We start from the raw sequence: 26,109 nt of genomic DNA, 5'->3' as shown, positions 1-26,109 counted from the left end.
AAGGGCAATATTTATAAAAAATATATATATTTTGAAAAGCATGGTGGGACTCTTTTAAAAACGTACAAGAGTAATTTCATTGAGTAAACCCCAGCATAGATATCTGCCATGTTTTACATTATTTGTGCGCCTTTATCTAATCTTTTAGTGAAAATCATGCAAGAGGAGTTACACAGAGGTAATCTTGATGGAGTAGTGGTTATGAAATGGGACTCATTGTCAGAAGGTTGTTGGTTCAATCCCAGCAAGGATCCTTAATTTAATTTTACCTGGCTTCAGGATGTTTGCTGGCTCTAGTAACTTAATCTTTCTTTAAAAACTGCAAAATTTAACTCATCACATGTTAAATTCAGTAGACTAGTGGTTAAGCTGCAGTCCTTACATGTATAGGGTTATGGGTTCAAAACCAGCATGGAATTTTCTCCATCTTTATCTAGTTATTCTACCTTTATCTAAACTTGAAAGAGAACACATTAATAATTCCAGTGGTGCAGTGGTAAGATCCCTGACTGGCAACCCATAGGGTTCTGGTTCAACTCCAGCAAAGGATTTTGTAGCTTTTATCTCACTCTTGCACCTTTATCTGATCTTTTACTGAAAATGTGTAATAGAATAGAACCTGTGCAAATCTTCATGGAGTAGTGGTTAAGGTGAACGCCTTATAGCCTGAAGGTTACTAGTTCAAATCCCGCAAGGATGTTGCTCAAAGTTTTAGCCGGCTCCTATGCCTTCAACTAATCTTCACTTAAAATAGTGCAAGAGAACCATAGCTGTATGAGCCATGGTGGTGCAGTGGAGTAGACACAGTACTGTCAAGCCAAATGTTCCTGGTTCAAACCCAGTATAGGGATTTTTCAAAGTTTTACCTGGCTCTTGTACCTTTACCTCTGATCTTTCACTTAAGAGCGTGCAAGAAAACAGATAAAGTAAGAACCACAGTGGCACAGTGGTTAAGAAAATGCCTCACAGTTCCAAGACTGTCAGTTCAAACCTCACCAGTGGTAAAGGTAAAGTCGAAAGATGACAGTTCCAAGACTGCGAGTTCAAACCTCACCAGTGGTGAAGGTAAAGTTCGAAAGATGGTCCAAGGGAAAATCCCGAAAGATGAAACAAGGCAAAATCGTGTAAAGAAAACCCCGAAAGATGTTATGGAAAAACCCGAAAGATGGTTCAAGGGAGAATTGTGAAATGAAAAATCGCGAAAGATGGTCCAATGCAAACCCCTGAAAGATTGTAAACATCAGAATGTACCATGTGCGACACTAACGAGATTCTGAAAGCAACTACTCAAGTTGAGTAGGCGGAGACAGAGAAGAAGGGGAAAAGCAAACGAAACAAATATTTATTTTTAATTCTTAAAATGTTAAGCCCCTCTGAGGGAGGCGGGCTAGACTCTCTTCCTATGGACAAAAGTTAAAGCTGCTACTGCCTGGATTCAAACCCCCAACATTCTGCTTACAAGTCCTGTGCTTTACCACTACACCACCTGGTCTTTCACACTGAAATAATATTTGAGGTCATATTTAAAGTCGAAGCAAGAGAAACATAAAAATATTCACATATTTAATGTTGTGTTCTGTTTTTTTCCATCATAAAGCTCATTGGAGAAAGGTGCTATATAAATGCACCTTTTACCCTTTATATATAAATAACTTGATAAGTTACCAAAAATAGAAAAGTTATTTTCTAATCAAACAGATTAGCTCTTGGGTTTTTACATACATTTTGTTGAATGCAGTTCGTCCATCACATGGCATGCATCTCCTTCCATTTGTAGCTACTTACAGGAGTTTGGAGTGGTTGTGCTCCATCACACCAGAAATAATTCTCAATCTCATCCATTCGTTTTTACATCGTAATGTGTTTCACATGATGACTCTCCCACCAAATGGTTCATGAAGATTTTGTCTCTGATTGTATCGACTTGCTTGCAGGGGAAATAATTAGAGCAACTTGCTTGCTGGGGAAATAATTAGAGCAACACAAACATGCAATGTTTCTGTCGTTTATTTTGTGTTTCTTTCATTTTACAAAAGGCAACAGTCCATGTCATTAATAATATTCTCATAGAAAAGCTATAGTAAGCAATGTCATACCATGGACAAGGTTTTACAATGCTTGGTGAGGTTTGGGTGGCTCAGTAGTACAATAATTCCTATTATGAGGCAGGTTGTGTATCTAGACAGGCAGAGGAGAGGGTGTATGCACTATATAGTGTTTGACCATGCACTCCTCACTGCAGGGAAACTACACTAAACCGGCGGCTCTCACTGAAAGCCACCGTTTCTGTGAAGCAGCTACACTCAAGCCTGATTCATACTTACAACAAAAATAGCCAATCTACAAGCTTAGAACTTCCTAGCTTGTAGGTCATCTGTTTTGGCTGTTTTCCAGCTCGCAAAAAAGTATGAATCAGGTCGAAATCCTGGGTGTCTCTCCTGGTATTCTCCTGGTATGGTGTGTGACTGTCAGCCTAGAGTGGCCCGCGCTGTCAAGTGTCTTCGTAGGTGCCTGGTGAAGTCCAGCTGAGCTCGAGGCAAGGCCTGGTTCACTATGGATTTAGGCAGCCAACCCTGAAAAAAAAAAAAAAGTCTTTTTTTGGACACCAGGAACATTTGTCTTCTTTCTTTCCTTCTCTTAGATGTGTTGTTTTCTATGTTCTTATAAAATAAAATAGAAAATATTTCTATTATTCTCCACGACTACTGCTATCCTTCATCTTCATTACTCCTACTGTGAAGGATGGAGTTGTATTTTGCTTTCGCCTGTCAGCATCCTGCAGGTAGTACTAGTATTATGTCTTACTGAGCTGTACTTCAAAGAAAATGTCATAAAATAAAAATGTGAGGGGGAAAGATAAGACGACGCCGGGAACTTTATTTATGCAAATGGTGTGACTAAATGGCACAACGTGAAAATGAATGTCAGATAGCTTCAGGCGGCCCAGCAAGCCTTTCGTGTGGAGGTTCCCTAAGAGAATAACATCCATAGACCTGCTTTGTATGAATAGAATAGCTTCACAACAGCCTTACTCTCTGTGTGTCATAATGTAATAGTTTAAAATACGTGTACATCCCTCAAGACCCACGATTTAATCGTTTTAACCTCATCTGAACCACTTTAAAGGGATAGTTCACCCAAAGACGTACTCATTTTCTATCAATTGCACACCCTACTGTATGAAGCCTTGAATGCATGGAGATTTTTAGTTTTTGTCACATTACTAAGCCAATATTTTGATAACTTATAGTCTCCGGGTGGAGACTCGATTGAGTCTCCTACTGAGTCTCCTATTGACCGATGACCCCGGTCATCATTGGCTTAGGAATGTGACAAAAACTAAAAAAGTGTAATTGATAATTGATAAGTATGTTTTTGCGTGAACTATTCTAAAGATAGTTCACTGCCAAGGAAGAAATGCCACTTCACCTTTTTTAAATCAGCCTCATGGTGGCGCTATAACAGGCAGATTCATGTTTTTACCTAGGCCTATTCACGATATTCCTGGCCATTCTATGGAGGCTGCCATTTTCTTTTACAGAGGGTGTGTGCTTAAAAAAACATCTTTTCACTTCCTCCCAAGTAAGGAAGTGACACGGAATTGTCTGTTGCCAGATTTTGCCAAAGAAATAAGCCCAACAGAAGCAACTAGGCTATACTACTTTACATTTACAATTGAAAATAGCAGATCAGCAAGCGCACAAATTGTGAGCTTGTATATTTGCTATTTAAAAAAATATTGAGGGGAAAAAAAGAAATTTGAATATTTTTGAAAGATTTTAACAACATAAATCTGTGTGGAGGTCCCTGGCACCACATATTTTCAGATGGGGGTCTGCAACTGTGGACAAATATGTTACACTGGGGTCCTTGATATGAAAAGATTTGGGAACCACTGGTTTAAAAAATATTAGAAAGTAAGCCCAATAAACAACTACACAAATTGCTTATTATAAGCAGACATGGCAACACCGGTTCATTCAGAGCCAAGAGCCCAGAGCGCCTCTACTGACACTTTAATGCAAGGACACAGGAAACCAAATGATGTTTTTTATTTTCTTTCAGGATGTGAACAGGAAGCCGGGGGCGGGGCCAGGAATAACGTGAATAACTATATCTGACCTGGCAGACACCTGTTCTCGGAAGAGTTTTCTATCGATTACTCACCTCATGGAGACTTGAATTCATGGATTTCTTTAGTTTTTAGTTTTTTGTTTTTGTCGCATTCCTCATAATAATCATTTTGATGCCCCACAGCAGTTCCCTATGGAGACACAAAGTGTTTCCTTCGTGTCTCCATAGGGAACTGCTGTTGGTCATGAAATTACTGTCTTGGGGATGCGACAAAAACTAAAAAAACTAAATCTCTGTGGGGTGAGTATCCCTTTAAGCCCTTTTTATACTCTAGTACATTGTCCCATTGTGAGGCGTTGTGAGTTTGTAGATCTGCTATTTTAAAAATATCATAAAGAAGTTCTAAGCATTTTCAAAATGGTGTGTGTTTTACTATCTGTTCAGGAAAAGAAAAAAATGCTACAGTGTGAAGAAAGAGCCCCACCTTCACATCCATGTTGAGGAGCCACGTGATTCGACTCCTGCCAGGATCCTCTGCCACGGGCTGTATAACAATGCATGTGGGCCCGTCCTCCGCTCTGTTGACACACAAGCACATTGTTTGTCATGCACACACAAGTCAAATCAATAAGCAGACGGTACAGTGGATCCTTGGAATGCTCAAATGGATTCTAGAACATTGCACAGAACACAGCACTCGTTAATACCACCAGTGTTGGGAAGAGTACTGGTGGGGTGTGTAATTGATAGAAAATAGGTAATCTTCTGCGTGAGCTAAGTGTGGGGAATGTGGGGATGGCAGATTTAGCTGTCCAAATGATGACATCCACAATGTATAACATTTATTGTTTATGAGAATGCCAAATTATAACATACCGTATAGGTACCATTTTTCACACGGGAATTGGAAAATGTGTTGCCCTGCTGTCTTTTGAAGCAGTGCTTCTCAAACTGGGGTCCGGGGACCCTGCAGGGATCCTTGAGGCATTATGGGGCCGTAACTATGAGAAGGTAGGGATGGAACCACTGGATAATTTGTCCCAGTTCCATTCTTATACAAGTGAATGATCAGGTCGGGGACCCACAAGCCCAAAAGCTCAAGGAATAAAGTTGAACCTGTGATGTTCTGCCGCACTTTTTATTTCTGTTTTATCTATTAGTTTGGTCATTAAGGTCCACACTCCACAGAATGAGAGGCCTGCTCTGCCGGAAACATCGCGAAAAGAATTATGACCATTTGCATATTCACTAGCCCAAGGAATGTTTTTCATGCAAAACAAATGCTTGCAATGGATTCAGAATCATGAAAACCCTGCAGTTTGGACCTTCACAAGCTACTTAAAGCAGATTTTTTTCTTTTTTTAAATATATTTCTTTTCCTGTGTAATGGAGTCAATGGGACAGTGAATATACAAATGGCCATAACTTTTTTTCGCGATGTTTCCGGCAGAGCAGGCCTCTCATTCTGTGGACCTTAATGACCAAACTAATAGAAAAATCACACCCGTGTGAACTGAGCGGTGGTCGTGGAGGCTGCGCAACAGCAAAACAAATATATATATATTATGTGTGTGTGTGTGTGTGTGTGTGTGTGTGTGTGTGTGGGTGGGTGTCTGGCCTGGCCTGGCCTGAACAACAGCGCCCCTCCCTTAACATGTGTGGTCACAAAAGGTACTACATACAGGCTACATACACCATACAGACAGACACGCATACAGACAGACAGACAGACAGACCCACACACACGGCCACGTATAGGAGCGTTGTGACCACCGCTCAAAAACATAAATATAAAGTGCGGCAGAACATCACAGATCCTCTACCATTTTGAGGGACTGGGTCCCCGGCTAATCTCTCATATGCCAGTGTACATGTACAAATAGCTTGTGGCTAGATTCACTACTTTCAACATAGCTTTCAAGTAGTTCATTCAGCTACCTTTTTTCACCTCGGCAGGGTACATTTTCAATGACACATTTGAATTTTGAATGCAGTCTGTTCGTCCATTACATGTCACCTCCTTCCATTTGTAGCTACTTACATCTGAGTTTGGAGTGGTTTTGCTCCATCACACCAAACGTTTTTACATCGTAATGTGTTTCACACAATGACTCAATGTCGTGATGCACTAATTCCCAACTAATGGTTCAGGAAACCAGGGACGTGCTGGGCCCCTGATTCAGCCCGGGAAAAGGAGTTGGAGAGGCCCTCATTGCGCGCTATAGAGAGAGAGATCTCTCTATAGCGCTGCTGTTACTCAAAGATTTGCCATTTCAGATCATGACAAGTGACAAGCCAGTGGGCCAATTACATGAATTAGGCCTATATTTTGTTGTTGTTGGGTGGAAACCTTGTATGTCCAAAACCGTTTGTTTTGTATTTATCATTTAAAAAATGATTTAAACTAGTGAAAACAGCCGATCTACAAGCACACAACGCCTCGCGGTGCGAGGCGTTGTGTGCTTGTAGATCTGCTGTTTTCACTACTTTTGTGCAAACAGTTTTATTTTTTCCTAATGGCCCGGCCTGGACCGTCCGAGAATGAACCGGCCGTTCGGGAGTTGTCCCGCTTTTCCCAATGGCCAGCACGTCCCTGCAGGAAACACATCATAATATCCTGTGCCCTTATCAGCCAGGTACTCAAATATAAGTGCTTTCGTTCATACAAACATAAAAACACAGAACGGATTGAAATGCATTCCTATTTTCTCAAATTCAAAATCAAAGCCTGTGCACTAAATGGACCCCCTCTCAGAGTCAGGATTTTATAGTGTAGTTATTTATGCAAATGTGTGAATGAATGTCAGATAGCTCCAGGCTAAGCTCTTTCATGTGGAGGTCCCCGAAGAGAATAACATCCAGACACGTGCTTTGTGTGAACAGCTTTATACTCGCTGTGTCATAATGTAATAGTATAAAGACATGTACATTCTTCAAGACCCACGATGTAATTGTTTTAACCTCATCTCAACCCCATTGGAGTCCCTCAGGGCTATGTATCATTTCTGTTTCTTTCAGACTATAGGGTCCCAGAGATAGAACATTATGCAGAATAGGGGTAATTTGGCCTCTCATGCATATCAAACTGAGGGTCTTTGAAAATAAAACATTTGAGAACCCCAGTTTTAAAGCCTAATTTATTCGGGTTAGGGTTAGGATGACTTTATTGCACTCTGCAAATAGCAGAGCTACAAGCACTGCTACTTTCAAGTATGCATGGGGCTTAAAGGAGTAGTTTGCCCCCAAAAACGTACTTATTTTCTATCAATTACACACCCCATGAAGCCTTGAATTCATGGAGATTTTTCTGTTTTTGTCGCATTCCTGAGCCAATACTTTGATGAACATGGCGGGTCATCGAATTGTGGATTAGGAATGCGACAAAAGCTAAACAAATGTTTAATAAAAAGAAAATACGTTTTTGGGGGGTGAACTAGGGGTGCCTTTAAGAGGCAGCTGAAAGCCTTGGATGAAGACTATTTCATACATGCGTGTTTTACAGAGTCTGACTTTTACTTTCATATCGGACTCTATAAAATACGTCTACGTTTTCTTTCACTTCAATTCGCTTTTGACAGCCAGTGGCCGTGAATGAATGTTCACGGCCACAGATGTTCAGCTTCATCTTGAAACCTGAACAGCACAATCTATTACTACTAAAGCCATGAAGATGTTCTCACCTAACGAAGCCCTTCTGAAGTGGGAAGGATTCCAGCTGTGTCGCTGCTCCTCCGAGGTATATGCAGGATTGGTGCTTGCAGCTGTGTCTGACGCTCAAGAAGTCCCTCTGGCCAATCAGATTGCCCGCCGTCTCGGCGGACACCTCGTGTGTGACAATGGTTTCTGGTCCGACGTGCTTGAGCACCTGCAAGGAAAACCGAAAGGCAGGATCCCATTTAGAGGCTGAGAGGCCATCATTGTGAGCTGCAGCAACATATGTCCTATATGGCATTATGATATGCATCTGCACGCAGGCACATGCACACATAGACATCAAAGGGGACTTGAGCACCTGCCCCTTTCCGTTACCGTCTGTAAAAAGTGCCCTCTCCAGACCATGAATGCAGTTTTTACTATGGTGAAAGACATGCAAATGCCCTCTCTCCATGCCATACCTGAAGGCAGCATTCAAAATAATTGCCTTGTCCAAACTCTCCTGATCTTGAATGCAGCATCTTATGTTGAAAGAATTGCCCTCTCTGTGTAGAAATCCATGCCGTTATGCCACATCTCCAGTATTGACTTGATTATGCTTAGTTCAGTGTGGTATCAAGCCCCGAAAATAGCCAACCTCAAAGCTCACAACGCGTCGCAGCGCGACACGTTGTGAGCTTGGAGGTCTGCTATTTTCAATATTTTCACCAAAAGGCCCTTTTAGAGAATTCAGCCCTTGCCTCTCTAACATTCTCTGCACTACCCTGCTATCAGGATCAGGATCCCATTTGATGCTGAGAGTCTAAGGCTATCAGTGTGAGCTGCAGCAATATATGTCCTTTATGGGATTATGTTATGCATCTGCACGTGCTGGGATTTTTCATCGCTGGTTGTATTTTGTGCAGGAAGAGTGGATTGTGAGCCATGCATCCAAACACACTTTGAAGCAGTTGAAGCAGTTAATATCCTTTGTTCATCTCAGCCGTGTCATTTTAGATTTTAATGTTGGCTATTCAAAAATATCAGGTGTACAAGCTCACATATTTGCTATTTTTGAACATTTTAGATTTAAAAAAAATATAATTTAGCTTCTTTTTTTTTTTTTTTACACAAATATTCTCTTCCGGGGGTCCTTCATCACACAAAACATTTTCAGATTGGTTGTCTGCGATCTTTTAAAAAAAAATTGTATATCTGCTATGTTTTGAATAGCTAAAATCTAAAATGACACAAAGATGCTTTCCCGGTTTGAATGGGTAGTAATGGGTAGAACAAAGGTGGTGTTTATGTTTCTGACATTGTAGACACACCCATGTAGTGGAGGAGAAAAAGAAACGCTTTGAGGAAAAGTGTTAGTGTGAATGCATTAGAGTTCCTCATCAACCATGTGCAGGGGCGTCACAAGGGGGAGGAAAGTGGCTCAACAGGAACACAAGTTGACTCTAAGGTCCAAGGCCACGGGATGGGGGTCCACGGCCAAATACATGTAATTTTGGGGGTCCTTGACATTACAAGCTTTGAGAACCCCTGATTTGTAAGAAGGATTTAGAAGACATTTATAGAATCAACATATTCAAAGAAGATTTTTTTCAAAAATAGCAGATCTACAAGCACTGTGATCTTGTATATCTGCGTTCCAGGTCCTAAAGCAGTGGTAGAGTGACGTACGGTGACCAGGGCATGCAGGGTTAATGGACTAAAAGCAGAGGGACGTACGGTGACCAGGGCATGCAGGGTTAATGGACTAAAAGCAGAGTGACGTACGGTGACCAGGGCATGCAGGGTTAATGGACTAAAAGCAGAGTGACGTACGGTGACCAGGGCATGCAGGGTTAATGGACTAAAAGCAGTGGTAGAGTGACGTACGGTGACCAGGGCATGCAGGGTTAATGGACTAAAAGCAGAGTGACGTACGGTGACCAGGGCATGCAGGGTTAATGGACTAAAAGCAGAGTGAAAATATTTTAAGCCAACATTTGCAACTCAAATTTTGCTTCTGGGGGGGTCCCTGGAACTAAATATTTTGAGATGGGGGTCCGTGGCCAAATACACATGAAAATGTTTGAGCACCACTGACATAGAAACATATTTTTTTTCAAAAAACCTTAGAGGGATTTGAAATATTCAAAGATTTTCAAGATTTTTCAAAAATAGCAGATCTACAAGCTCGCAGCGCGGCACTCGGTGGAGGGTTTTTCAATTGTTAAAAAGCACAGGGGCCCCACAGTGAATCCTTGTACCCAGGGCCCAGAATTTGGTGTGACGCCCCTGAGCATGTGCATGCAGCAAGTGCACTCAGCAAGAATCTGAGTGGACTTATGGACATGTTGGGATGCTGCCAGACAACCTTTTCAGGCTGCGAGTGACCCTCCAAAAATAATCATATTTAAACCGAGGTATTAAAAAGGTCTTAGAAGTCCTTGAATTCACTTCACTGTCAACACACTGAAGACCCCCCCACCCCCCCCCCCCCAGGCTGCTCCACCACTGGTCTTACTTTGATACGGTGGATGCTGGGGTTCCACGTGTGCATGTCCTCCACCCTGAGCCAGAGGGCGCCGTAGAGCTCCTCGGGACTGGCGTCGAGCACAGCCTCCAGCCGGAAGACCTTCTTGGATCCTTGCATCACTTTGCTGCGGATGACGTCACCGTTGTCCTGAAAGACCGGATGGAGAAGCAGAGGTTGGTTTGCAGCAAAAATGGTCTCTATAGGTACAAACTGAACGACGAACGGTTTATTAGCATAGATATTGCAAGTGGGCCCCCAAAATAACTGACAAAACACTACGATTTTATTGATAATATAGCTTAACGTAACTAGAAAAAGTGCTCCTCAGAGCACAGGTCTCGGCCAGGTCAGGTAGGTTATTGTGGGCCATCAATGTTCGGAATTCGCCAATCAGGATGGAATATGAAAAATCACTACTGTGGACAAAATGTCTGGTGAAAATGCAGGGCAAAGGTTTTTCCTTGGCCTCTAGGGAGTGTGCATACAATGGGTGCAGTTATAGGTAAAAACACAAATCGGCATGTTATAGCGCCACCATGAGGCTGATTTGAAAAGAATGGTTTCATTTAATGACTATAGAGATGCTGTGTACCGATTTGCGTGATATTTGGACAAAATCTGTCTAGAGTACTGTCAAAAAAATTGTTTTACAAAAATCGGGTTCCTGGTGGCGCTATAACAGGTCCATCTGAAAGATTAGGGACAGAGGTTCTGCTCTGGCATTCAGGGAGTGTGTGTGCACAGTTTCGCTGCAAACGGCCAAACGATGCGGGAGATTATCTGTTTACAGACAGACACACGGATGGACGGACAGACAGACAGGGTGCAAAACTTAATCTCGGCCATGCCTTTCGGCCTGGCGGAGACAAAAATTACAAAGTTACATACTATGCCTTTAAACACTGTGAGCAATCACAAGACAGTTACCTCTACGACTTCGGTCTTCCATCCACTGTCATCACTCAAGATATCCAGGGCTTTCCTCATTGCTTCTTGGCCTTGATTTACGTAGAACAGGTCTTTGTCCTTCAGAGGAACGGGTGTTGCATCCTCTTTTCTGGCTTCTGCGTCAGTATTTATATACAGTATATATTTTATTTAAATACAGTATCAATCATTCAGCAATCAAACCCTCAATAAATGTATATTATTAGACAGTGGTTATCAATGAATAGTTAGGAACCAAATGGACTCTTATAGGCTAGCTCTGTAGCTCAGAGAGTGTGCTAATTAATGGAACCAAATGGACCCATTTGGTAAGGGTCCAACCAAATGGGTCCATTTGGTTCCATTTGCACACTCTCTGTGTCATGGCCATGGGGGTCCGTGGCCTTACTGCATGTAATGCATGAAACGAGGTCTTTACCAGCAGTGTTTGAACGAGGTTGCAGACCCATCATGAACCGCATCCACTCTGCTGAAACCTGCCTGCGTGCCCATGGCTGCCCGTGCGATGATATCTCCTGGCCAATCACAACCACGGCTGTGCGCTGCAGTCCTGTGTGAGAGTGAACCACAAAGGACTTCAATGAGACATGAGTTAAATGAGTCGCCCTTTAAATGAGTCACACTTTAAATGAGTCACACTTTACCTGAACCTGATAACATGTGGTCCCTGTCAAGTGGAAACCTTGTATGTTATTTTAAAAAACATTCTTTTGAGTGAAAATAGCCGATCTACAAGCTCACAGCACGTAGATCTGCTGCTTTCACTATACTTTTGCGCAACACTCTTGTAAGATGAAGAAGGGTGTTCATTTACGGGAAGAAAAATTAAAACATACACAATTGAAACACGGAGTTATGAGGTTTCAATGAACAGCGACAATGTCCAATAACTCTTAGTTACGGTGCATCTAAAATGAGACGAGACATCAATTCCACCTCCAAAGTAGAGGTTATCATCAGTGCAGCTCAACATGATCTACTCACCCCAATGTTTGTTTGTTTTTTACCTGAGGGAGCTTTGGAATAGTGGCACTGGCGTTACATATAAGACAAACACACTTGGAATGGCAAGTAGTGGGGGGAAAAAGTCTTCATCCCATTCTGTATGGAAGTGGTAGGATCTTGGGTACTTTGTAATGCTACTGGTTCTTCAAAACAAAGCATTGCATTGTGGGCGTTGCCTACTTTAGAAGCCAGGAAGGCTCCCCTCATGACAGGCCCTTCTTGATGTCAATCAATCAAGTCACCTTGATTCAAGTGACAGAGCCATGTCGTCTACCTGAACAGATCTAACTTTTGGGCACCCCTGACTTACACAATCGGGGTGGTGGTTATATTTGGTCTCCATGATCTTCTATTTGAGACCCTTAGATCAGGGGTCTTCAAAGTTTTTCAGGCCCAAGGACCCCTTAGCAGAGATAGATATATATACATATTGTATAAAAGCTTTCACATATAGATTTCATAGATTGCTTTATAGACTTCATTGATGGTTTATTCATCCCAATGTATGAATGAATGAACCATTGTAAGCGCTTTGAGTTCGCAACTTGCTTAGAAAAGCGCTATAAAAATGCAATTCATTATTATTATTCTATTAATATGTTGGAATCATGTTAATGTGTGTTTTCAGACAGTTCACCTTTCAAACCCTCAGCTCAATACATAGTCAACTTGACCGTTGGCTCCTTACTTGGTCTACTCTTTTCCCCCTCTATGCCAATCCTCAGAAAATAGCCGATCTACAACCTCACAATACCTTGCGCTGCAAGGCGTTGTGAGCTTGTGGATCTGCTATTTTTGGCAAATGTTCCCCATCACAAACCGATTTGGCGGACCCCCTGTAACTATGAAGGACCTGAGGATCCCCTGACCTTGAGGACCCCCTAAGGGTCCTGGACCCCCTGTTAAAGACCCCTGCCTGAGATCTTATGTCTAGGTTAGACACAACCTTTGACACGATCATGTTTCTGGTTTGACAAAATTCAATTTCTCCCCAGAGCCAGCAGGCAGGCTCTATTGGTAAAAATAGAGCCTCTGTGGTAAATAAAACTCTAAATAAATGTCAGCACTTGTGCTGGAGATCTGGGGTACAACAGGAAAGTTACATAGTGTGGGTTTAAATAAATTATCAATAGGAACAATATAAAATAGATTGCATTAAAAAATTGACTTGAGTAAAAGTATTGGCATCAGAATCTACAAGCACAATGCGTCTTGTTGGCTCAAGTGGTTAATCGTTATCATTATGGTTATTATAACTATTATTAATGCATGTTTTGTATTAGTAATCTACAGTATTAGTATATCTATTGTAGATCTGCAATTTCCTACAGATTTTATACATTTGGAAACATGAAATGGGACATTTCTGCATAATGAGTTTCTACGTAAAATAAATTAATACATTTTGAATTCCAGACTTTTACTTGTAACAATCAAGCCTATTTCTACACTGCAGTATTGATACTTTTACTTAGGCTAAGTAAAACAAATTGAGTAATTCTCCCACCACTGTCTACATCAGTGGTTCTCAAAGAGGATTACAGGGACTCAGTGGGTTCCTTTTGGGGGGGTCTAAATTGACCCAGCTGTAACTCTGACAGCGTACAAATGGAACCAAATGAACCCTTCAGAGGGTTCATCTGGTTCCATTTTGTACACAGTCAGAGTTAAGGGGAGACATTGCAATTTGAAAGTTTGAGAAACACTGGTCTGCATGTTTGTCAATTACCTGTCATGCTCCTCAGGTGTGGGTAGGCTATTCCACAGCAGAGCTTCACAACAGCAGGCAGCATGTTGTCTGACTCTCGGCACACGACAGCAGCCTCTTGGAGCGCAGCGCTCCGCTTTATAAAAGGCCTGTGAAGGACGTCCTGAAAGATAAGAGCCTGGCAGAAAAGATAGCATCTATATTCTGAATTCTTTTCCCCCCTCAGGGCCACTTGTATAAAGCATCACATAAAACAGTGGTTGTGATTGATTGATTGAAGAATTTATTAGAAGTTTGCAATAGAAAAAAGTACAGTTTCATGACAGTACAAATCACTGGTACAAGGTCAACTAAAAGGAGATCCTAGAAAGCCGAGGCTTATTTCCACAGGAACCACACTTTAAGTATCTCATATAACATTGAAAGACAGACGGATAGAACATAGTACTTTATCTAGGATAATATCAGTTTCAAAAGCATAACATCAAATACAAAAGGCAGAATACAAAGAAAAAGGGGGGGGGAGCATGGGGGCTTAGTCTATTTACAAGTCACGGGTAGCTGCTGTCTGAAGGTGACTTTTCATACCAATTTTGAAGGAGGCTAGGGATTTGCTCTCCTTTAGGGCTTGTGGAAGGGCGTTCCACATGTTGATGGTATAGCAGGAGAACGAGTTAGCGCCTTGTTTAGTGTTAAATCTACGCTGATGATGATTAGTGGAGCTGCCTCTGGTGTTATGATCGTGAACATCCTTGACCTTTAAGAAGTAGTTTGTCAGGTACATGGGAATCAAACTTTTTATATATATCTTTTTTTGTTTTATATTCATTATGCCATGGATGGACTCCCATAACTCTGCAAGGGTCCATTTGGTTCCATTTGTACACTCTCAGAGTTAGTCCTTTTTTCTTTTTTTTCCTTTCAACAAGCATAATACAAAACAAAGATGCACATTTAAGTCAAAAGGATGTCACAAGAAAACCCAGAAGCTTATTTCCATTGTGGTCCCATAAATACAGTGCAAAATAAATGTCATGTGGTATTTAGAAAACTCTTCAGGGAGAAAACTTGTACACTGTCTAGAGTTACTGACCTGTAAGGGTCCATTTGGTTCCTTTTGAAGACTCTCAGAGATATTGTCCTGCAAGGGTCCAATGTAGTAGAAATGTATATGACAATGTCAATATGTGCTATTGTGTATCTGTCACTCTTTTCTAATGTTTAAGTTACTTTCCACAAAAAAAGACTGACTCGACAGCAGCAATCCATCCGGACAACTGCCCCATGCTTACTCCTACGTCACCAGTCCATATATGGAAGACTTCTGTAAGAATAGACACTGTCTAGTAGACTCACAGTCAGCTATTCTTGTGACACTATAAGAGGGGACTGCCCTTACAGTACAGGAGGGACACTATGCATGCGTGTCACTCGAGAGCTCTCATTCTGTTGTTAAATAAATATATTGTGTAAATATTCACTCTACCTTGTGGAAATTCAATTTTATACTATAGTGAGGTTTAAATTAATCTATTTGGTTCCTTTAGCCTACCCTAAGAGTTACGACCTGTAAGAGTACATTTGGTTCCTAACTATCAATCATTTCGCTGGGGACACCCTGGAACGCCCAGGGGAACGGTGGACATAAAAGAGAACAGATGATAGGATGGAGAAAAGGGACTAATTGAAAGTGAACGTGATGGTTTTACCCATGTGCAGGTGTAATTAAAACAGCATAGCCTATAGGATCAATCAAACTTTCGTAACTTTTGATGTAAATGCCATCGCACGAGAACAAGAACATAAAAAAATCGAACCTCTGTTCGAAGTGGAGCTGTGTGTGTGTGTGTGTGTGTGTGTGTGTGTGTGTGTGTGTGTGTGTGTGTGTGTGTGTGTGTGTATTGCAGTTGAAAACAGCGCCCCTCCCTTAACATGTGTGGTCATAAAAGGTACTTCACCACATTCTTGAGGCTACATACGGACCCACATAGACGGGGCTACATACGGACCCACATAGACGGATACACACACTGCCACGTATAGGGAGCTCCACACAGCTCCAAAAATAATGAGACACTCAGGAAAAGCATGTTTGATCTAAATGTATCATCCGAGAGAATGTTCTTGTGCCCCTGGGCAGGGGGGGAAAGGGGGGGGGGGGGGGAAAGGGGGGGGGGGGTGTCATGGGGGGGGGGGGGGGGGGGGGTGTCATGTGATGAGGAGCGTGTAACAGTTTACAGCATTCCAGACTGTTTGTCTGCTATCGTCTCTGTAACTGTTATTGTTTTTATGTGACGCTTTAGTTTACATTAGGCCTATTCCAGACTGTTTGTCTGTAACCATCTCTGTGCATAACTGCACTTCCAGTGTTCAGAAGGTGGCATACAGTAATCAGTTTCCTGTTCCAGTTCATTTTAACATCATTTCATTTGATCGGTGTGGGAGCAGTAAACACTCATGATGACACTTTCACAGACAAGTTTCCAGTTAAAACAGGAAATGGGGATGCCTCTGTTTGCCACCTTCTGGAAACTGGAACTGCAGTTATGCATGGAGCTTCCAGAATTTGCAGGAGCGGCCTCTCATGAAACGCCATATCTCAATGTCCAATCAAGCCCAAAATGTATCACATGCTGAGGGCCTCTCTATAGAGCACACTTCCAAAAGGGCTTTCACCTCTAACCATATAGGGGTCCTGGGTGCTTTCTTGAGTTTTGGCGGCTGGTAAATGGTAAATGGTGCATTTATATAACGCCTTTATCCAAGGCTCTTTACATAGATTGTGCATTACATTCACCCATGCACACACATTCATACACCGATGGCAGAGGAAACCATGCAGGGCAGGGTTAGCTCACCGGGAGCAACTAGGGGTTCAGAGTCTTGATCAAGGACTCTTCGATACTAACTCTGGGGGAGCCCGGATTCGAACTGGGAACCCTTCAGGAACAATCTGTGTTCTAACGACGGTTTCTCTACCCCTGAGCCACTGCCGCCGCGAAACCACGTCTTAAGTTGCAAAACCATGCTCTAAACCACAACTTGAAGTCGGGGCAACCACACACTTTACAATTTCTCAAAATGTTATATTTTTTGTTACTTTCATATACTGACTGATCAGATAGGCTGCTGTGCTTTGTCTGAATGCTCCGACTACTTTATTATTATTGTTTTTATTTGGACAGACATGCGTGTGACATTGTCATCTTTGGCATTCCTGGCCTGATTTGTGGTCCCAGTCTGGCCTTGTAACAAACATGATTGACGCAAGCCATATTAACAATCAGCACGCTTTTATCGTGGTTCGTCCGGGGGCCCCACGGCCCACGAGCCGCCCCGTGTGCATTTGCATACACACACGTACGCACACACACGACGCAGGGGTTGAGGCAACCGAGGGCATTCCACAGATTTCTGGCCATTTCTGCCTCGCTGGTCAGAACCCTGAAATGTGACCGTGAGGCAGAGAAAGATGACGCCAGTTTTCACTCTAGAGGGCGGCCCTGGGGGCCCTCACACCGATAGAGATAAGCCAGGTGGAGATAATGTACAGCTAGCTGGACCGCTTGCAGAGTGTGGATCACAGACCTTTTTCTTTAACCCATTAAGGCTAAAGAATTGTTTTATGCTTTAGCTATTGAAAAATAGCAGATATACAAGCTCTCAGCGTGGCACCGAGTGCCGCGCTGCGAGCTTGTAGATCTGCTATTTTTGAAAAGTCGCGAAAATGTGTGCAAATCTTTGAATATAATGCATTTTTAAAGCGAACATTTGTAACTAACATTTTGCTTCTGGTGGTCCCTGGAACTAAATATTTTGAGATGGGGGTCCGTGGCCAAATACATATCATTTTGGGGGTCCTTCACCATGAAAAGGTTTGAGCACCACTGACATAGAAACATAGTTTTTTTCAGAAACACCTAGGATTTAGGAGACATTTTGTAGAGTGAAATTTGTACAATATTGCTTATTAAGTGAATTGACAGATGACTTATTTTGCCAAGTGTACTTCAAGGACTTCTTGCCAATCTAATCCTCTCTGTAACAAAAGCCAAGTGAGTTTCCAGTTGCATAGCTATGGTCTCTGTCACGTGGAAACCTCATGTCCAAAACTGTCACTTTTCAGATAAGAGGTTTCTGCCCGACTGCAGCGCCAAAAAAAAACCTGTTGAAAAGGTACCCCAAGTTGCTTTACATAAAAAGACTAATGAGCCGTCATTGTGTTTGAAAAAAGGTCTCGGGCAATCAGAATGATCCTCCTGCTCAGCTTTCCACTTAACCCCCCATAGTGCCCTTGTTCCTGACCACGTGTGCGTACCTACTGTACCTACTGTAGCCTAGGGTGGAATTCTGTAAGGTCAAGGTGTGATGATTATGTTTCCTATGATTGCATCTCACAGTAGGCTATACGTCTCTCCCACTGTATATGTACCGTGACTACCATGCTGCCTCTGGCAACTGAATTTCCCCCGTTAAGAATGTTCTTTCTTTCTATCCATCCATCATCCATCCATCCATGGCATGTCATTACAGACGAACATTCTGCAAAAATAGGCAAACATCTGGCAAAAATACCAGATCTACGCAGTGCATTGTGAACTTGAGGATTGGCTATTTTCGTTTGACTGTTTTCGGTCATTCTGCCTATGCTATACAATGAGACAGTGAAGGATTTGTGCCGGTTTCTCTCTAAAAGACAGCACTTACATTGATAGAGATAATGTAAGGTTAGTGGGAGGTGCAGAATGGAGGTGCAGGTGGATTCATCACACAATAAATCAATTTTCATGCCACTCATGTGCCAAGTGCACTCCAAGGACTTCTGCCAATCAAGTCCTCTCTGCAAAAGAACATGGATCTTATAATTTCATTAGGTAACTTGAAAGTGACTTTCAAGTTGGGTAAGAAAAAAAAGACAGCTGTCTTCCATAAACACACATACTATGTAGCAGACTGCATTTCTGTAATAACAGCTAAATACTAATCTCTACTGTATTTCGACTATAGCAGCCAGCAAGGTAACATACAGCTATAACTGCAGGGATATTTCACTTTCAAATAAAACAAATATTAAAACAATGAAAAAATCACAGCCCCCTCAAGCATTAGAATGTCCTTCTAGGGAGCCGTGATTTTGGCATACCTTTGGGTCGTTGTCGACGCACATGCCGAGGTTGAAGTCGGCCGGTGGCGGTTGGAGGGTTCTCAAGATACAGTAGCACAGGCCTGGACTGACAGAGATTTCACACATTTATAGTTGTATTATTATTACCCTTTGTTTACCGAAGATAGGTTTGCTGCATGAGCATAAATGATCTTTTTCTGCGATTCAGTAGCCTACTTCCTACATTCGGTACATTTTGATGACACTTTACTCAAGTAAGTTTTGATTACCGGACTGGTAGGCTACTTGTAAGTTGTGACAGTGTCAGTGTCAGTTGTGTGACTTGTGACAGACTTGTGACAGTGACAGAGTCAGTTGCGGTACACCACCACTGCAGAGTTTAGAATACGATTGCCGTTCCAGACGAAATCGACTTTTGACTCCTTTCTCAACCCCCCAACAGGCTAAGAGCTAAGACACAAGGAGCTGTCGATATCTTTAAAGGTCAGTCATAATGAATGTCAGGTATTATAGGCCTAATCTTGTTCGGCTCTATACTTAACTACCCAGGCGTCCCCTATAATCTGCCCATGTCATTTCTTGTACTGAATTTTCGGATCAACAGCAGAGCTCACAACGCACCCGTTGTGAGATTGTAGATCAGAATTTATTTGCCAACTAGATTTGATGTAGAGCGTTGTTTTTCAACCCTACCCTCCTTTTCTCGATCAGGGCTCACTTGGCAGCTTACCCTCCTTTTCTCGATCAGGGCTCAGCTTACCCTCCTTTTCTCGATCAGGGCTCACTTGGCAGAGCATGTTATGATCAGATCAGATCGGGTGAGCATTTTCACTATCGATTGTGTTCCCCAGGTTTGAACCCTTTTTGTGCTTATCCCGAACAAGTTCGGCTTTTTTTCAATCCAAAACAATATTTTTTTTGCTATTTTACTTACCCTGAGCTGCTTGTAGAGATGTGGGTGGTCCTGGCTCGTCCTACGCTTTCCAACGAGTGATTCTAGATGGTCCGACGATTTATTCTATTGAAAATGGTTAAGAATAAAGTTTAGAGCCCCCCCAAAAAAACTCAATCTATACTGTCGGCGGCGCGACGTATTCCGGGGTGCCTATCCCGATCTAGTCCGGGATATTTAATAAAATGAATTAATTAATCGGAGGCCTCAACGAAGCCCCGGTCTAATTTTCCATCCATGCCCGGGGCCGCGATTCTGTTTACATCGGCCCGCAATCGGGCAACGCCGCCGCACCGCGCCGCCCACTCCAATACAAACTCACATCTTTAGAGACCTTTTTCTCTGAACTGTGTTCCCAGTGCAGCGACAAAGTTTTTTTGCGGCTAAAATAGCTTCAGATCGGACTTCTAAAAAATAAAGAAGCTAATAGCTAACTGTTAGCTAACTTCCTCCGGTCTTCATCCATAACAGTGGTTGCAGTGAAATCCCAAGCCACTACTGCCTGTGTCGACGGAAGTTAGAGCGAAGGCCTATACAGAAATGTCTGGCACTCTAGCGGCACCTTGTGGCACCTGGCATTAAATCAGTTAAAAGAATATGTCACCATGACTGTATTTTTGTTTTAAAATACAGTCATTAGAAAATAATATATTAACATTATCAATAAAGTCCAGGTGTGTTGAGATCGATATTCCATCCTGATTGGCTAAGATTGGCTTCTAAAGTTTGCTCTGTTTTGAACAAAATGCCTCAAATCATGAATGCAGCGTCCGGTTGCCGTGAAAGACCAAAGAAGACATAACACCCTTTTCACATTGGCCTAGTATAGCGCCATCAGGAGGCCAAGGAAGAGCACTGCTTCTATTTTATTATTCTTTTACTCCACTACAATTATTTGACAACTTGAATTACTATACTTTATAGATATTGATTATTATTTATGAAACGGGACATTCTGTATAACGAGTAGGACTAGCCTTTCTACACTTGGTACTTTAAGTACATTTTCCAAACAATACTTTTGTACTTTTACTAAAGTAAATTTAGAATTCTGGACCTTTACTTTTAACTTAACGACTTTTACTCAAGTCAAGAATGTGAGTAGGCCTACTACTTTTTCCACCACTGCTGTACAGAGCCCTTTGGGACCCTGGTCAAGGAAATGATAAGTGTGCATTATGTAATCTCGGGGGTCAATTCGCTGCATTTGACATTGGTGATAATATCAGCTTTGGTTGTGTGTGGTTTGACTCGCTGTGCTAAGAGTTTCTGTTTTCAGTACTGTTATTCTTTCAGAAGTATTACAACCAGGGGCGTCACAAGGGGTAGGAAAGTGGGACTGGGTTACTAGGGCCCAGGGTGGTGGAGGGGCCTTAATTATTTTATACTTTAGCTATTGAAAAATAGCAGATATACAAGCTCACAGCGCGGCACCGAGTGCCGCGCTGCGAGCTTGTAGATCTGCTATTTTTGAAAAGTTGTGAAAATGTGTGCAAATCTTTGAATATATGTATTTTTTAAGCGAACATTTGTAAGTCAAATTTTGCTTCTGGGGGGGTCCCTGGAACTAAATATTTTGAGATGGGGGTCCGTGGCCAAATACATATCATTTGGGGGTCCTTCACATGAAAAGGTTTGAGCTCCACTGACATCGAAACATAGATTTTTCAAAAAAAAACCTTAGAAGGATTTGAAATATTCAAAGATTTTCATGATAGCTTGTATATCTGCTATTTTTCAATAGTTAAAGCACAGGGGCCCCGCAGTGAATCCTTGTACCCGGGGCCCAGAATTTGGTGCGACACCCCTGATTACAACAAAAATGAAAGAGCGTAATCTAAAAGCAGGCCTATACGTGCTGCTGCAGGCATGCAGCACATTTCAGCGTGGAATTCCATGTTACCTCGTCGTTATCTCGTTAACGTTCTAATTCACATAAATACAAACAATAATATGCATGCTGCCGCGTAAGCAGAATGATAAGGCTCTCTCTCTTTCTTTTCGTTTTGAGACAACTTCCAAAACTCCCAAACTTTTAATTACTAGAACACTTTCAAAGCAACCTGATCGACCGCGAGTGCTGTGCAGAATAATTAAACGACAGTGCAAACTAAAATGGAATACAAAAAGAAAAGAAAACAGCGATACATAGAAATATAGCCAGCCACAGACATGCACTCAGAGTTGAAGGCCAATGAGTCTTAAATGATTAAATGATTTAAATGCCTCCAGTGACTGTGCACGACAAATATGAAGGGGGGGAGCTGTTCCGTAGCCTGGGGGCAGTCGCAGCAAACGGCTCATCACATAATTTTTCATTATTTATATATTTTTTATCTGACAGCAGCCTGTGCCTCCTCCAGCCTCCCTCGCGGTGCCTCTCGGCTAGCAGCGCTGGCTGACATCCAGACAACAACTGCCTCTTATCAACATGAAGCAACAGGTGGCCTCGGGAGGGGGGTTAAGGGCACGAGCATCTTCACCTGTTGACCATGCCGTTGCTTTTTATTGGGCGCTGCTATCCGCTCCAATACTCGACTTAGTTTGTAAAAGTGGGACTGAGTTACCAGGGCCCAAGGTTATTTTATGCTAGCTATTTTTGAAAAGTCGAGAAAATTAATGTGTGCAAATCTTTGAATATATGTATTTTTTAAGCGAACATTTGTACTCAAATTTTGCTTCTGGGGGGTCCCTGGAATTCAATATTTTGAGAATTTTGGGGGTCCTTCACATGAAGAAGTATGAGCACCACTGACATAGAAACTTAGGTTTTTCAAAAAACCTTAGGATTTGAAATATTCAAAGACTTGCACAAAAATAGCAGATCTACAAGCTTGCAGCCTGTGAGCTTGTACATCTGCTATTTTTCAATTGTCTAAATTGGTTAAACCCCCTCCCCCTATGAAGAACATTCATGGGAGGCCCGCAGTGAATCCTTGTACCCAGGGCCCAGAATTTGGTGCGACGCCCCTGTGTATGTCCATGTGGATAGGGGCAACAGTGCTGGAGATAAGAGTAGGGCCAAAAGTGTGAGGTGACGTGACGAACAGATGGAGGGACAGACAGCTGGTGGAGGTTTTTATAGTAACTGCGACCTGACGGTCGCAATAATACATGTTATTGGACTTTATTACCCGGCTTGTTTGAATGCTTGATTCTGATTGGTCAATCGCTGAAATCAGAGGTCTGATATTCCCTGATAACAGACCGCTCTGCTCTATAACAGACCGCTGCTAACCAAAGACTCAGAACACCTGCTGCAGTCAAGCTACACTGCGTGAATCTTGTGCTGTATCCAACATGTCAGCCATGTAAACAAACACACAGCGACATTTAGAACTAAACGTTGCTCTCAAGAATGTTTTTAAAAATATTTTAAGTGAGAAATAGACAATATAGTATCAGAAAAGGGATTCTATTTGATCAGCACTTTGTTTTCCAAGGCGACCGTGTTGCGCTGGGGGGACGCCCAGCGCAACACTTGTGGAATACATTCAGCCATCTGTAAACAAGGAAATACTTTGTTTTGTTTTTGGTTTTGAGTCAAATTATTAATTTTATTTAGTAGCCGGGGTAATAAGTGATTGTCGATACATAACATCCCTTCAGCCTGATAACTCCCCTCGGCTGTGCCTCGGGGAGTTATCAGGCAGTCGGTCTGTTATGTATCGACAATCACTGCGGAGCCATTCATTATCCCTTACCTATTGCACGGCTTGGTTGAATGCTTCAGTTGTTATTTCTTGATAATGACTGCTCAGCTCAATAACAGTCTAATCAATTAAAGGTTCCCTGAGCCCCTGGCTGCGCTGCTTGCTTGAATTTTATGCTGTATCCAACATGACAGCCATGTAAACAAACACACAATGTCATTGACAACTAAACGTTGCTCTCAAGAATGTTTTTGAAAACATTCGAAGCAAGAACTAGACGATAAAGTAACTGAAAATTGATTTCATTGTTAACATAACTGTTTTCCGAGGCGAACGTGCTGCGCTGGGCAGACGGCCAGTTCAACATTTTGACTTGGACTAATCTTTTATGATTAATGAATCAATGTTTTCGGATTTGGCACTGATATTAAGATTATTTTATGCAAACACTGCATTTAGTGCATTTTGTTTTGATGTATAATGTGTATTGTTTTGCCTCATCATCACAAAGCTTAGATCTGAACAAGAAAGATAAGGAGTCATCTCCCGTCTTATTGCTATCTGTATCTGAACTGATTTTGATATGGCTATAGGCTATACATACAGTAACAACCTTTTTTTCCTTCTTCTTCTTTAGAAATATTTTCCAATATGTAATAATTAGACTCAGAGCAATAACCCACCTATTGTATCTCCCAGGCACCCTCCCCAGTCAGAGTTAGGAGTTTGAATGAATGTAAAATTATGTGAAGGATGTAATTTGCATATAGATGTGAGTGGACTTAATTTAACTGACAAAAAAAGAAAGAAACGTGTGCCAGTGTGCCAGTGATCACCCTCACCTGTGCCAATGTTGGCTCCTGTGCCTAAGGTAAGCTTGCCCTACCCCTGTGTTACAGTATTATGCAATCGCTGAGAATCAGCTAAATCATTTTTTTAAAGAAGTGATACACTTTTGCCCAGCTTAAGGACATCTGTTAAATAAGGTTAAATACTGTCAATGGTCACAAAGTTATGGCCAGTGTAGCGCCCCTGTGTTTGCAATTCATGGACCCTCTCACAGCACAGCAGGAAAGGGCCCTGGATGGATGGAGTCTACACAAGAACATTACGAATGGCACAAGGTGTCACATGGATGGATCACATCAGAAAGATGGTCATCCACGGGTCACAGGGCAGGGCACTGTGTCAGCCACTCGGAACTAGAGGCAAGAAAACTGACACTGTGGGAACCCAGGGCAAAGCCAGGAAAAAGCAAAACGCGCACTACATACGTAGACGCACTGCGGCGCGACAGATTAGCGAACAACACTGTAGAGCTCAAGACCCTGATGTTCGATAGGAGAGTGTGGAGGGCAGCGATTCAGCAGTTAGACCAACTTGCATCGCATTCCTGCATTTTATTTTTATCTTGGAGATACTATTCTCATTGCCAGACCCCTGAACAAGTTTGGTGTGGATTGGAGCAAAGGTGCGCCTCAACAACAACCGATCTACAAGCTCCTAGCGCGTGGCATTGCAACGTGTTAGGAGCTTGTAGATCAGCTATTTTCACTAAACTTCTCTTTTGGGTCTTGAGCTAAAAGGTTTGGAAACCACTGATCTAATAGGCAAATATTTCAGATTTTATTTGCTTATTTTATTTGTAGGACAAGTGTGGCTCAATGTTTATTTGAGTGCATGCCCTCGTCAAAACAATCTAGTGACACAGACACTAAATGTAGCTCAAATAATGACGTCTAAATAATGACAGAAACCCTTTTAGATCACCTGATAGCATCTGTTTATGTCAATCAACAGCTACAAAAACAAACTCAAGAGCATGCATGTGGAAAACCACCAATTGAAGTATTAAAAGGACTACACCATGATTTCTTTTTCCTGTTTTTTGGTCTTCCCAGTGTCTCTTCCAGCCCAAGAAAATTAAAACCCAATTCATTAACTCTAAACCTTTTTTTTGCCTGATTTTCTGAATGGGAGTGTCTAAACGGTACTCTTTTGAAATTCTGCCCCATTCTATGTCACAGGGGGCTCATTTTCTATTGGGCCCACTCAAGAAGGAGGCGGTACTTTTTGGGAGGCTGTATTCTATTGAGACTATATATGAGGTGGAACCATGAGGTAAAGTGGTGCTAAAATTGGAACGATACAGAGAAGATTGCGATTGACTCTACATGGTTCTCATTGTGGTTCTCTAATATTCTCTGTATCGTTCCAATTTTAACCCAAAGACAGCGCCCCGTTGCCAACAGAGGGAATTTTGGTATTGCATCTGAAACAGCTTGGAATTAGAGACAGACAGAACATGAAATGTCATTATGCGAGTGGTTGTTTAGGCTAAAATCTGTATAAAACCGTATAATGGACCAATATTTGTATAAAATATATATTTTGAAAAGCATGGTGTGGCCCCTTTAATCACACGCCGTACACATGCTGTAATAAGGGAGTGTAAATACTGCAGCACGGCGATAAGGAGGC

At 42.1% G+C, this 26,109-nt stretch overlaps 1 protein-coding gene across 1 annotated transcript; it reads right to left on the bottom strand.

Annotated features, from left to right (window-relative positions):
• Window positions 1-2,468: 2,468 nt before the first annotated feature.
• Window positions 2,469-13,983, bottom strand: star2 (steroidogenic acute regulatory protein 2; the record flags this gene model as incomplete). Its single annotated transcript, XM_080747283.1, has 7 exons — window positions 2,469-2,573; window positions 4,559-4,652; window positions 7,755-7,939; window positions 10,226-10,384; window positions 11,165-11,301; window positions 11,604-11,735; window positions 13,920-13,983. 7 exons carry the CDS (start codon window positions 13,981-13,983, stop codon window positions 2,469-2,471), a joined length of 876 nt encoding a protein of 291 aa, XP_080603409.1.
• Window positions 13,984-26,109: the final 12,126 nt, after the last annotated feature.

The sequence above is a fragment of the Nannobrachium achirus genome (assembly GCF_963921795.1).
Source record: "Nannobrachium achirus genome assembly, chromosome: 18".
NCBI lineage: Eukaryota > Metazoa > Chordata > Actinopteri > Myctophiformes > Myctophidae > Nannobrachium > Nannobrachium achirus.
The sequence above is the reverse complement of the archived record's forward strand: the minus strand, read 5'-3'. Positions and strand labels throughout refer to the sequence as shown.